The sequence below is a fragment of the Hetaerina americana genome, unplaced genomic scaffold (genome assembly GCF_022747635.1).
Source record: "Hetaerina americana unplaced genomic scaffold, ioHetAmer1.1.p SCAF_13, whole genome shotgun sequence".
NCBI lineage: Eukaryota > Metazoa > Arthropoda > Insecta > Odonata > Calopterygidae > Hetaerina > Hetaerina americana.
Window position 1 is genome coordinate 4,888,640 of NW_027286403.1, and position 14,063 is coordinate 4,902,702.

The following is a 14,063-nucleotide window of genomic DNA, read 5'->3' on the forward strand; positions in this document are numbered from 1 at the left end:
CCAATGTTAGAAGTGTTTATGCAAAACTTGACCTTGGTCCCAAAACACACAATTTTACCTGTCTTTTGCCCTAGTTAGCATGCCTCAACATGGAGTTCTAGATTTCAATTGACTCTGCCACATCTCTTCCTTTTTACAAGGATGATAGGATCAGGTGTTGACCACTTGAATTATGGCCATCCAGTGGAAAGTTCATCAGTAATCTTACTTTTCGGAATGCTTATGTCTTGGATCCCAAAATCATTTAATAATGTAGGTTAATCCCGCAGAAATCAGTTAGTACCTGATATCATGCCTGTAGATACTGTTATTTACGAAATTAGTGTGGCATCTTGAGGGCCCACTGTCTGTGCTTATGGGAATTGGCCGCTTAATACAAGTCCACACTTTAATAATATTTGCACAGGCCAAACTTATGACAGTTTGATCTGGAATACTGTGTCGTGATTCCCTCAATTTAAATAGTTCTGGCTTAGGTGTTTACTTCCATTTACACCCCTCCCTGAAAAGCTATCCTTTTGGAGATATCCGAGAACCTCACTGAAGCCCCAGTGTGGGGATAGGTACGGCTTTCCATATCCATCTAATTCATGGTGTAGTGATAAGTGTTTTCAATAAGTGCCATTTTAGATTGAACTTCTTTATCGTTACTTTCATCCAGTTTTAATGAAGGGCTTGTTTAACTCTTATTGTCCATCTTGGGTCAGAGGTGTCCTATTGCCACGCCTGTGTGTCTGTAATAGATAATGCAATGCAACAATTTCAGAGTGTAAAAATCATTCGCCTTGTCTGGGATTCGAACCCAGATCCCTCAATATCCGGTCGAGTGCTTTAGCCACTTAATTAGCGGATGACTCCGTTAAAAGTTACTGTTGCGGCATCTCCCGCAGTTTCTTTGGAAGATAATGCAATGTTCACTATATGGTGATTGTTGGGCCCAATCAGGGTATTCTTAATATGAAGTTATTTTTGTTGTTGCCTGAACATTGTTAACCATACTATTAAGCAATGATAACAGCTACCACTGCAATGTTAAGGCTACCTTGGGTTCAAACCAAAAGATTGAGTGAGAAAAATTATATTCATCTGCATGCAAGATTACTTTAATTTTGATGAAATGTCATTTCTATGTGTAGGATCATTTTTTAATGTGTTGATGCAGTGGTAATTTCACTCTTTGATTCATTCCACATTTGTTTCACAAGATCTTTTGTAATATTTGTATAATATTCTACTTCATCCCTAATGGAGGTGTATAAATTAGTGTGACATATTTGTTTCATTTGCAGAGCGACTGATTAAGTCCTACTTCTACATAGTGAGGAAATCTATCCAAGATAGTGTCCCAAAAGCGGTGATGCATTTCCTTGTGAACTATGTGAAAGACAATTTGCAGTCAGAACTAGTTACCCATTTATATAAGCCAGATCAATTGGATGAACTGTTATACGAGTCAGAGCACACAATCCAAAGAAGAAAAGAAGCTGCTGAGATGTTGAAGGTAAAAATCGAAATAATTTTCTTTTTTGGGTGTTTAATTTGTCGAATGTGAATTAGTAATCATTTTTTAAGCATTTAGACCACAATTATAATCTATTTAAGTACTAATACTATAAAATTGATTTTTTCTCCTATTTTACTCATGATTAAGTATGCCAATAGTATAAGCTTGATTTTAGTGGTTGCTAAAATCATTAAATATGTGTTTTAAACTTATAAAATATTGGAGCCCTCAAGTAGTTCCATTCATAAATTCAATAATTTTTTCTATATTTAAGGGTTATAACTTGGGCTCCACTTCCATATTCAGTAGTTGTTATTTACCTCTCCAAATGTTCAAAGAATTACTTGATAGAGATTGATTTAATGGTTTAGTTATCATTGATATATGTTAGTTTGTTAGTTATGATTTAGTTATCATACGATAAGAATGATTTAACTATCCTTCAGGGAGTTCTTTTTGGCATTTATTATGGTTAGAATCATTGAAGAAATTATGTCACAAAGTCAAAGCACACTGGTTTTTTTATGCTTTTGTGCTACTTTTTTCAATAACATTCAATTTGAATGCTCAAAGAACATGTGTGCCTTTAATCCAAGTGGCATTTTTTCTCTATCTGAATATAGCTTTGTAGTGGCTGTGGCTTGCTTGCTGCATTAGAATATCAGATTGTTAGAAGCTCCTGTTAGCAGCTTCTTATGAGATCAAAGTGAAGCAATGTTTGGCTAAGCATTAGCATATATTCCAAACCAAATTGGTTAATTTTTACAGCTCATTTAAAAATGAATATGACTTACAAAACACAAACTTGTATTTATTACACCTAATAATTATCTGAAATCATAGTCCATATAGTTTTCACTGTCTTCTTCCCTATTTGTTTTGTTTTGTGGCAGGAATAGTGTGTGCATGTCTTCTCTGTCTCTGCTTTGATTCCATTGTGAAAAAGTCCCTGAGCTTCCCATTTATTAAAATGCACCTCTATAAATTCTGCTGGCATGCTCCATTGATTAACTTGAACGCACCCAATTTATTGCTTTTTTGCCAGTCAACTTCACAAGGAGAGTGAATGATGTGTACTCATTATATTCTTTACCCTAGGATAAACGTACTCAATTTTCAGATACAGAGTTCTGGTACTATGGCATCGCTAGAAGGAATTTCTTTTCCTTCCTCTTAATGATTTCTTTCCAGTTTAGAGTGTACATTGAAGGCATTACTTGTTGGAGGCTTTTCATATTTTGTGAAACTCATTACAAAGCAAGCATTTTTACTCTGATTGTTGTGTATAGGGCTGAATCGGAATGTAGTTTCATTTACTATTCTCCTTTAATGGAGGGGGTTTCTCTCTGGACATACACGAAAGTACATGGTGGGCCAACCAAATTTTATTTACATGGTCTACTCTAGGAAGGATCTCTCCCAGTATATCTATTTTATTGATTTTTCAGTTATCAAAAAAATGAAATAATATTTTAATAACAGAATAAAGCTTTTCAAAATCATAACTTTATGATGCACAGGGTTTCTGTTACGTAATGGAAGGTTTCAATTGTTTTGAAGTTTTTTTTATTTTAGATATTAACGTAATGAAAATAGGCACGTATTTCTTCTTCAGTTGTGTTTGAGCTACAATTTCATAATTTCACTTTTTCATTGTTTCAGACTGCTAATAGGCATCCATGCACCTGATCATTTTAATTGAGATTTGTTCCAACAATTTATCCCGGTGGAAATGGATAAGAAACCTATTTCACTCGGATTGTTTTCCATTCCTAAAATTATTATTCTATTCATGTCAGGTTTAGTGAATCTGGTGTCTTCAACATTACAATTGTTTGGGTGCCATCTCTCCACATCGAGTCTACTCTTGTGCTTTTCTGGTAGCTATGAATGATAGCCACCTTCTTCATTTTTTGCCAAAAAAATATGCCATGTCAAAGCATCTATAAGTTTCCAGATTACTAACTTCTATTCATACCCTATATTTATATCATACTTCTATTCTCTGTATATTGTGTGCTCCATTTCTATGAAAACATATGGCTTCTTTTTGTTTAATTATGAAGAGTGTTTAAACCTTGCTAATAAATCTTATATTAAGTTCCACTCTAACATTTTCATGACAGCCCTCGTGCTAATTATCATACAGTGTAGCATACTGTATCCTCACAACTCCTGTGGATCACTGTTTTTTTATTCAAATTAATGCCACTACCATGCATTTAAATGTTTTGCTGTGCATTGCTCATAAAAATTTAGGTTTATTTTTCCCTTGCTTTTCATACATTGTTACTTCACTCGTGGAAGAGACTATATATTTTATGCAGTAATCTTGTGCTGCATCTAATAAAAGTCCTCCTCTCTCTCCTTCAATTATATTTAACAAATTGCCATCGAATAGAAAAAAATAAACCCACTGTAAATAGGTCTAAAGCTGAACTTTAGAAGCTGCTATTTAATCAATTGCTATTACAATTTGGATGGGTTTATGAGTGATAACTTTTGATTGTCAGTGGTTTTAGGCGTATGGGTGTGTATGTAGTGTTTCCATGTATTTTTCTAATTTTTATGTGCGCTTGACTGCTATATTTCCTTAAAGTGTATCTTTTTGTTTATTGTTCAAATTGTATTTTCTGTATACTACCTTGATCAAAAATTTCCCGGAATTTATTCAGAAAATTAAAAATACAAGTTTATTCATCTAAATCTATATTGTCCCCTTCAAAGTAATCCCCATCGACTGCAACACACTTATGCCAGCGCTTGATCCAATCCTCGAAACATTTTTTATATTCAGTTTTCGGTATGTCCATCAGTGCTTCCTGCGATTTTTCCATTACTTCCTCTCGGCTGCTAAAACGCGTTCCCCGTAATGGTTTTTTAACTCGATTGAACAGAAAGAAGTCACAGGGAGCCAAATCAGGTGAATTCGGTGGCTGTTGGATGGTATTTGTTGCATTTTTCGTCAAAAAATTACGAATAATGATAGCACTGTGCGACGGTGCGTTATCATGGTGCAAAATCCACGAGTTTTCTGCCCACATTTCTGGTCTCTTTCGGCGAATTGCTTCACGCAAACGTCTCATAACGCCCAAATAATACTCTTTGTTTACTGTCTGGCCTTCTGGTAAAAATTCATGATGCACTACACCGTTGTAATGCATGAAAACCGTCAGCATTGCCTTCTTTTTTGACTGAAAACGACGTGGTTTTTTTGGTCTCGGCTCATTTGGTGAACGCCATTCACTTGCCTGATGTCTGGATTGCGTGTCGTACTCATAAACCCACGTCTCGTCTCCAGTAATGATCCTTTTGATGAATGTGGGATCGGATTCAGCCTCGCAAATCATGTCTTTTGCGACGTCAACACGGTCTCTTTTTTGCATGAAATTGAGGTCTTTTGGCACCAACTTTGCTGCTACACGACGGAAACCCAAATCATTAACCACAATGTCTTGGGCGGATCCATAGGCAATGTTCAAGTCCTCCGCTATTTCTCTGATGGTTAATTTGCGGTTATTGACCAACATTTCTTTTACTTTATCAATTTTTTCTCCGACTTTCGATGTCGATGGTCTGCCACTGCGTTCATCATCTTCGATTGACTCACGACCACTTCTGAACCGCTCGTGCCACTGGTAAACGACCGTTTTTTTTAGAGAATCGTTGCCGAAACACTTTTCCAACATTTCCAACGTCCGTGCGCCACTAAATCCGTTTTTTACGCAAAATTTAATACAAGTTCGTTGTTGCAAATTTAAATCCATTTCTGAAATTGTAAAACATCGCCAACACACACAGAGATAGATGTACTCTTGGCTACGTAACTTTTGCAAATGTCAAGTTATGACACTAAGATTTAAAGGGAATATCAACAACAGATGTACCAATTTAACAAAAAAAACAGAACTCAAATCGGAACGATGGGAGCGCCACACGGTGGTTATTCCGGGAACTTTTTGATCAAGGTAGTATCTTTATGGCTATGTACTATTTCACATGCCTGACCGATAGGACAAAATAATAAATAAATAAACATCTTATTTGAAATTCTTTTGATGATATATGTTGTTTTACAAATATTTGCTTTTATTATATTACAAGTAATCAGAAATTCTCCATAAATGCTGATAATAATGAGAAGTGCTGCTTGTCTAATCACAGTTATCAATACCATGACTATGATTATTGAGATTGGAGGACCAACAATGCTCTATGCCGAGTGGCATTTTGCTAAATGGGAGTTGTATAATGTAATGATGTAGCTCATCAAAAATCTAAACTTAATAATTATTATTTATGTTAAGAAGTCCCCATGAAGGATACCTTTTCTGGGGCCCCACTTGATACAGCTTGTTTGTGGTGTGGAAGGGCAAGTTCATTGCCTGCCCTGTTTAATGTTTGTTTTAACACAAGTTAATTCTCTTTTCCAGGCACTGCAACGGGCCAACCACATAATAAGTGAAATACGAGAGACCCATTTGTGGTAGAAATGCTCTGCCTCCTTTCTTATTCACGACATAAACTCCATGTTGTATTGTGAGTGATATTAGTACCTCTTGAGGCATTGGTGCCAAAATAGCGATAATGCTGATGGAACTATTCAGTAGGAAATTGTTGTAGTGCAAAGGATTTTGTGCTAGAGTGTAGAAAAAGGAATTCCACAATTGTCCCATTTTTTCTACCCCTGAAATTTACTTAAAAACAAAGCATTTGGATTCCATTAGTACTTAATTAAAATTTTAAATTATTGTTTTCACCTTCATGAAACATTGTTTTATTAAATATTTGATTTCTAACGTTGTTAATGTTTTGAAATTGAAACAACAGCAACTGTGAGTGCCTTTAATTTAATGCCTTTCTAATGGGTGTACCAAAACTGTATTTATTCCAATTGTTTTATGCTCATTTGTTTTGTCTAGTAGTTAGTGAAGATTATAAAAATTGATGTTGTACAATTACTTGAAATACCGAATTACTTGCTAAGATCACCAGTATTTTAACATCCAGGAGATTTATGGTTTCACCTTTTCTATGAAGCTGGCATGATATAATGTGCTACAATGGAAATGGTGTTGGCACACGTTTTTAATATGGGCTTCTCTACATGGCTATTTCTGATGTTTCTATGGATAAGTGACATTCTTACTTCAATTTATATTTTACTGAACATGTTTCAATTCACCTATTGAAAAATGGGTTACCAAATTTGAGTTAAGTTTTCTCATGCAACTTTCAATGCATTGCTCTCTATGTAAAACTTGGCACTTTTCTCAATAATATGTGGTAAGCTTGGAAATAGAACTGATGCATGGTGCACAGTGGTGCATCTAATGAGGCTAAGAAAAATTGAAATGGTAGAGAGCAACCAATTTTAAGGCTAACAATACTTAGTCTTTGAATCATTGCTGTAGCCTTATCATTTTTGATTAATGCCTTGCAAATGTATTAGATTTAAATTAATCCTGTTAAACAATGTGCACCTCTCAAAATACATAAGTTGCACTTGTCCAATGAACATAGTGTCTCTGTATATAAACCTGTCCACATTATATTTGGTTTAAATAATTAAAAAATATTTGTAAAAAAGAGTGGTTAAACAGCTATTGAATTATTTGTTTATTGTAGAATAATGTGATTGGCAGCTACATTATGGATTAATATAGTATACATTTTATTTGTGGCATTATTTGGAGTCTGAGCATAAGTTTTAAAATAGATTCTGATGTTGATTCATGCACAATGGTGTTCAATAAATTATTGTTGCATTGAGTCATTTAAGCATATGTAATTGATGCATCCAAAAATAAGTTTGTGTTGTGTGAATAATTACTGTTATTTGTTATAATCACTTCTTACTGAGCACACAGTCGTGTAAAGTGTCCAGCTGCTAATGCTATGCATTTCCCCTTGTTCAGCCATGAAAGATCATGGTTAGATGTTCATGTTTGATGATTGTGAAGAGGATGTTGCTTTGATTCCATGTAAATATACCAAATTTTAAAATTGTATTTGTTAAAAATGCCAACCTTTGCCAATTTAGAACTATCTGAGTTTTCTCTATGTCCATGTACTGGATTTTTATGCCAAGTCTAATTGTTCACCCTGATAAAAATTCAATGCATGTTTGGGGTCAAAGATAAAGGATTCTTTGCCACTGGGTTCATGAAAGTACACATAATAAGTTTATTGAATTATTATCAAAATTAAATTTACTAAGCCTTCAGGAAAACACTCTCCCTTAACCATCCACTTGCTATAAATTCTAGAATGACTACAACCAATGGCAAGTATTGGAGTTTGAAGTGGTTTTGAATCGGGGAGAACCTTCATTTTTGATTTTAGCATTTTTAGTTTAGTGTCATAATGTTTCAGATAGTCATTTCACTTTTTACTGTGGTAAAGAGTTTTAAAAGTAGCTAAATATGACGAAAATATTATGGCATGATTGGCTTTATTGTTTTGACATAAGCGTTCCGACCCATAATTTGTGGTATTTGCTGTGTACTTGTTTCTGGTGGAACAAGTGGTGCAAAGAAGGGCAGACTGTCATCTGAGATGCTGTGTAGTCAAGATGACCACTTTGTCATGAAAGAGTGAGTGAATGTTGACAAAGACAAACCTCAGTCAAAGGACCGGGTACATAGATAGCTCTGCCCATTCATTTTATTATTATTTTTACATTCTTACTTGGTTTATTACCTTTCATTGTTTGTGTTCTCCAGATTTTCCAGTCCAACTTTTAGTTGGCTTTATAATTAAGGCATTATGAAATGCCAATGGTCACATGAGCATTGGGTGCTGGAAGTAAAGCTAAAATCACATTTGGTTTCTTTAGGCATTTGAAAGTTTGAGTATTGGCTAATCAATCAATAGGGATGAAAGTGAGTGTTTGATTAGCATTTAATATCAGAGTATCATGTGGCATCACCTTCAATTTTGGGGGCTATGAAATGGAAAACCAACTAAATGATTTTGGAAGTGATATCCTTAGGGGGCTATTCCGTAACTATCAACCGATGGCATTGATTGTGTGAAATGGTATCAATTGCTAGCTATTCTGTAAGGTCACCTATAGCATCCAAGTGTCAGACTACTGCATCGTGCCCCAATGAGATCTTTGAAAAAACATCTAAAAGCATTTTGCTTCTTGGTCGTCTTTTGCCTTTTCATACAACCCTTAACTAAAAAGGATGATGGTGCTAGAATTCAGGGAGTTGTTGAGTGAATTTTTGCAACTTGCAACCCATCTAAAATGACAATATGTAGTAATCCACCAGAGAAAGCTATGGGACAAATGAAATCTTTTAGAGACAAAGATGCCGTCCTCCATGTTAGAGTACTCAATGAGCAGTGCATTTTAAATCCATATAACTGTCAGCAACTTGGAAGCATGCCAGGATATTGTGGAAAAAATATAATGTCGCTAGTACACTTTTAAGTATATAAAGAATGCGCAGGATTAATTCTTTGATTTAACCTTTGCTCCGTTGTTGATTCCTAACCTAGTTCCTCTAATAATTTTGATGCAGTACTCAGTTTATCATAACAATGCCATACAAATCTACTTCCTCTATGCTGTAGACGATCCAAATCATCAATCAATCTAGCTTCATGAGGATCCCATATGCCAGCAGCATATTGTAAATGAGGCCTAACAAGTGAAAGATAACATGCGTCTTTAATCTTCTCATCAAAATTCCCCAATACTCTTCTAGTAAATAATTTTTTTTAGCTTGACCACATATTTCCCCAATATGTTTCACCAAAGAGAGGCCATGAGTAAGGGTAATGCCCAAGTATTTAATCGAGTCTATACTTACAATTTTGGTATTGCAGATGCAGTAGGCATCGAGGAGGGAATTGCTCTTCTTTCAAATATTCATCACCACACGCATGTTTCTGTTTAATTCTAATTTCCAAATGTCGCCCCAGCATTGTGTATAGCATTTAGGTTATCTGCTAAAGTTGCTTTATCCTCAGGATTACAAATATCTCTGTAAACCACTGCATTGTTGGCAAATAAACTTGTCTTACTACTAACCACATATGTACTTTTGTTAAAGTAAAGAAAGAATCAAAGGCATCCAATAACACTTCCCTGGGGAGCACCTTAAGTGACTACTGCTGAATTTTATCTAACTCTAGATTTTTACACTGTGAAATTATTGCATTGAAGTGATGGAATCCTGAAAACTGATATAAAGAGGAAGCGAATGTGTGGTAAGTGAAAAAGAGGGAGGGAAAGGGCAGGAATGACTGCAGTAAGTATACAGAAGGGCTCTTTTGGAGTGTTACGACAGGTTTTGTTTTGGGCATGGCTAATAAATATAGGGATGTGTGGTTTGTGTCCATCCAAAATCTAACTTAAACAGTAGGCTCCCAAACAGAATCCAGCTGGTGGTCATTACGGTATTGAGAAAACATAATAAGAATTTGGATAGTATATTTCCAAAATATCAATTGTCAAATGGCCTTTGTGAATAGAGTTCCTAAATCGTTGCCCTTATAAAAGATATCCTTCTGAATTCTGTGGCATTTTCTATGTATACCTACACTTGTTGTAGTGTTTAAATGAAGTGTTTTTTATGATTAATTCATCCCCTGCAGAACAGAAGATTGCTTTTCCCATGAGTTCATAATTTTTCTTAAACTGTAACACCCTAATGGTCTGTTACAAAAGAGACGGTAGTATCATCTCTTCACTCACCGGCCAACACTAACAAATGATTCCCTCCATGAAAATCTCCAATTATGTCCCCTATCTAATAAATGTGATTGCATGGATGGTGATTTGGTGTGGATTCTGGCTCAGGAAAGAATTCTTTCCTCTGCCCCTGACTTTCTTCTCAGCCTTCTCAAAATATTGGCATGAGATGACACTTTGGTACATATTTAAAACGTTTCAATCGATTTGCTACATTTATTATAACAATGGGGAAAAAGCACTGCAAATAGAATTTTATCTTCTATCTTAAGAATATAACATACCTCCGGTGTTTTACTAGGGATTCATTCTTTATTTAGATGTTACATTTATGAAATTAGGAATACTATTCAAAGTGAACTTTAAATAGGTACTGATGATAAAAACCTGTTACTTACGGCATTTATTATTAAAATATTTAGAAGAGAAACTTCAGAATTATAGGTACCTAGTTAATTTAACTTCTAGGACTGAAATATAGCACCACGACCAGAAATATTCTAATCAGAGCGACATAACTAATCAGGGCATGAGTACGTAATTGACTTAGATATATTGTTTTTTTAATTGGCATTGAGACGTTCTATCTCGTATTACGACGAGGGTGTGGGTTTAACCTTGACGTTTACCGTGCATGTATCCATTCTTGCGCGTAAAATGTTATTATCATTAGTTCATGTCACTCTCACTAACAAACGTTCAGAAATCATATAACGTTGGCGCACTTGCGACAATTCTATCACTATCCCTATTCTATCGTCACTAATTAACAGTATAAAAAACATAGATGAGTAACCAACTCCGGTTCAACATGTTAATTGAGCGACTCATACCATTTCGATGTAAAAAATATCAAACTGATAGAACCGCAACAAGTAGTTTAAATTAAAGAGTTATATATCCAGGCTGCACGAAGCGACTGCCCTGAGTGAGAAAAGAATCAAGTAAGACCAGATATTTTTTTAGTTTTGTTACGCAGTAAAATCTGGCCAGCATAACGCTATTTCTAGCGAAAACAACACTATCATCTACCTCTTGATTGACATCTATGTCTTATCATAGAAATATCTAGGGATATCGTAGTGTAATAAGTAAATCGGAGTATTTGCGGTTAATACCCCATCTTCCGGTACAATTGATTTTGAAGACTTTGACACTAGGCGCACCCAAACGCATTTGTTTGTGAACGAGATCCGTCGGTAAATTGAAATGGTGGAAATGCTTCTGTCATAGGAACGTGCTGAAAATACTGCGTCACTGAAGAAGATTCAGAGAAGTTGTTTCATATTTGCTGGCCGGGCATGTCAGGCGTTGTACACCCCCCGAAGCTTTGCTCGCGTTACATCCACTCTTCTCCAAGAAGCAAAAAGAGGTACTCCATTTATATTTTTGTTGAAACTTTTAACTGTTCCGGATTAATATTGATAGCGTGAACGAAGCGACAGGAAGACTGCTTGGATTATGCGTGGTATCTGTTAGTAAATATCATGTGTCGGATTGCTGTCGTTTTGCCGGCAATTTTTTATCCATCCGTAATCGTATCGGCTTGTTATATTTTGTTACATGTTTAGATAATATCTTTGAATAGCAACCGGGACTTTATTTCAAGCTGAGGATTATTTTCCTGTCTTGAGTTTTATGTCAATTCTGAATCAATGTTCGAGGCAGCACCTTTGTTTATGAATTACGGTACGCTCCAAAGTTATCAGTTTTCTCGGGATTTTTTGTCCTTTTTATCAAATGTACAGTTGACGAAATGTTTTCTTTTTTCATAATTGACGATGTTTGGAATTCATAAATAGAGAATAATTAGTCAACATCACCAAAAAATGAGTCGTTTATTTGCGGATATTAATTATTAAAGTGCGCTCATTTTTCACTTCGACCATTTTTTGTGAAAAAATGCAATGAAAGTGAAATTGCTTTATTTTCTGTCGACCAGGCAGATGACTACCAATAGTCCAACCACTTACCAAAGAATCCTTCAAGCGACGAGAGAAGGAGATCTTGAAAACTTGAGGTCACTAATAACTGCAGCAGGAACTACACTTCATTGGGCAGATTGCAAGTACAAGAAATCTGGTGACACTCCACTTCATGTAGCCGCGAGAGAAGGACACCTACATCTTTTAAGGTATGTTTATAGTCATTCTAATGTTTTTGCAGTGGCAAAAAGTATCACTTATTTTAATTTCCGCTTCATTACCCTATTCGAAAATTCTAATATTTGATCACGTGATAGCATTTGAATTTAAACTTGATAACATTTGTTCAGGTGCGTGATTGTTTTGTAAATATTCAGTTTTGTCAACTATCTAGGCAAGGATATAATTAATATTCCCTTGTGGTTTTGGTTGCTCAGTGGATAAACATGGTGAGAAGCATAGTAGTGATTAATCAAATGGAGCTATAATTTACTTCTGCCCCAGTCTCTTTTCATGGTTCATAAATACTTGCAACCTCGTTAAATTTTCGTTTTAGGTTAGCTTACTATTCCGCATCAATTTTCAATTAATCGTTGGCCAGCAGTGAATAAGGTCTTGATTTACTTTACAGTCCCTCACCTTGACCTTGATCATTATTCTGCATTACAAGACAACTGAAAACCGTATAGTTTTCTAGCCAACATAACAGAAAAATTACAGATCAGATAAGCATTGAAGTTATGAGCATAAATTATTTGTATTTTACTCTATGTATTCAATATATTAACCAAAAAAAGATCAAGTGCTGAGGCCATTTCGAATATTTATATGATAGCTCTCTTGTAAGTGGGAATGATTTTATAAATGTCTCAGCATAAGAGTATGATTTACATTCTTTGGCCTTTTGTCTTTTCTTTATTTATAGGCATTAAAAATAACTTCCTATGAGAGCATACCTCTAGGTTTTCCATGTGTACACCAATACCAGAAATTTACTATTGACAAGTGTAACTTTGCCAATTTAATTTTTTCATTGTTTGAAGTAATATAAAAAAACTCCATGCTTAGAGAAATATGTTTTTTCAAAAAACTAGTGTACTCCTTTAGATAATTAACGCTTATTAGACATTCAAACATGATTAAATTTGAACGTTTTGAATATCTATATGGCATTCAAACATCCATTGATAATGTACTCAGAATGTTATATACGTACATATTCAAAGTTGACTATTTTTGAGTCATTATGTAAAGTTCTGTGAACATACGAAAGTAATAGTCATTGAAGTTTATGGATTTTTAGAATCTCGGGGTGTAATCTTTGAATCCTCTTATAGTCTCTTACATAATATGCTCAGTCTTATATAATATCCCTTTATATGGCATGAGGTATGTATTAAGGGAAAACATTGGTTTCCCTTTAATTTTTTTATCCCTGGAGGATATTTAACATGGGCAAGGAAAAAAGTGCAATTATTTTTTCATTGAAGAGTTAGGTAAGATGTCTGTTGTTGAGACAGCTAAGAAGCATATAGTTGAGGTAATTGAGATACCTATTTTTATGAAAGCAAATCATTTATGATTGAGGGTTGATACATCTATTGTATATACTGTTAATTACCTAATCTGTTCAGTATGGGCAAAACCATTGTCCAGGAACATTATTTCCTACAAACAAATCAATTCTCCTTGAATCTTAAACTAAATTGCCACGAAATGGAGAAACCATTTCTCTTTCGATAATCACTGCCTTTGTGGACCATTGCCTGTGATGCCCTGCCTATTCATTGACTACCATCTTATGGGACCGCCAATAGTTCCTCAATCATCTGCTTTGTGCCACCATTCTCTAATTCAAACCTTCTCGTGGCTGCTTTTGATATCACCACATCATGCACACTGATCCTGACACTTAACCTATGGAGTT

At 35.0% G+C, this 14,063-nt stretch overlaps 2 protein-coding genes across 3 annotated transcripts in view; both read left to right on the forward strand.

Moving 5' to 3' along the window:
* The window catches only part of Drp1 (dynamin related protein 1), a 32,738-nt gene extending 25,223 nt beyond the window's left edge, over positions 1-7,515 (forward strand). Inside the window, exons 12-13 of the mRNA XM_071583164.1 lie at positions 1,290-1,501; positions 5,938-7,515. Coding sequence (XP_071439265.1) covers positions 1,290-1,501; positions 5,938-5,994 — 269 coding nt within the window. The 3' untranslated portion in view covers positions 5,995-7,515. The remainder of the gene's footprint in view (positions 1-1,289; positions 1,502-5,937) is intronic.
* A 3,397-nt stretch (positions 7,516-10,912) lies between these two features.
* The window catches only part of LOC139686056 (ankyrin repeat domain-containing protein 16-like), a 34,318-nt gene continuing 31,167 nt past the window's right edge, over positions 10,913-14,063 (forward strand). Inside the window, exons 1-2 of one of the 2 annotated variants that reach the window (XM_071583163.1) lie at positions 10,913-11,155; positions 12,154-12,345. In XM_071583163.1, the coding sequence (XP_071439264.1) occupies positions 12,158-12,345 (188 nt within the window). In that variant the 5' untranslated portion in view covers positions 10,913-11,155; positions 12,154-12,157. The other variant, XM_071583162.1, reaches the window with a different exon arrangement.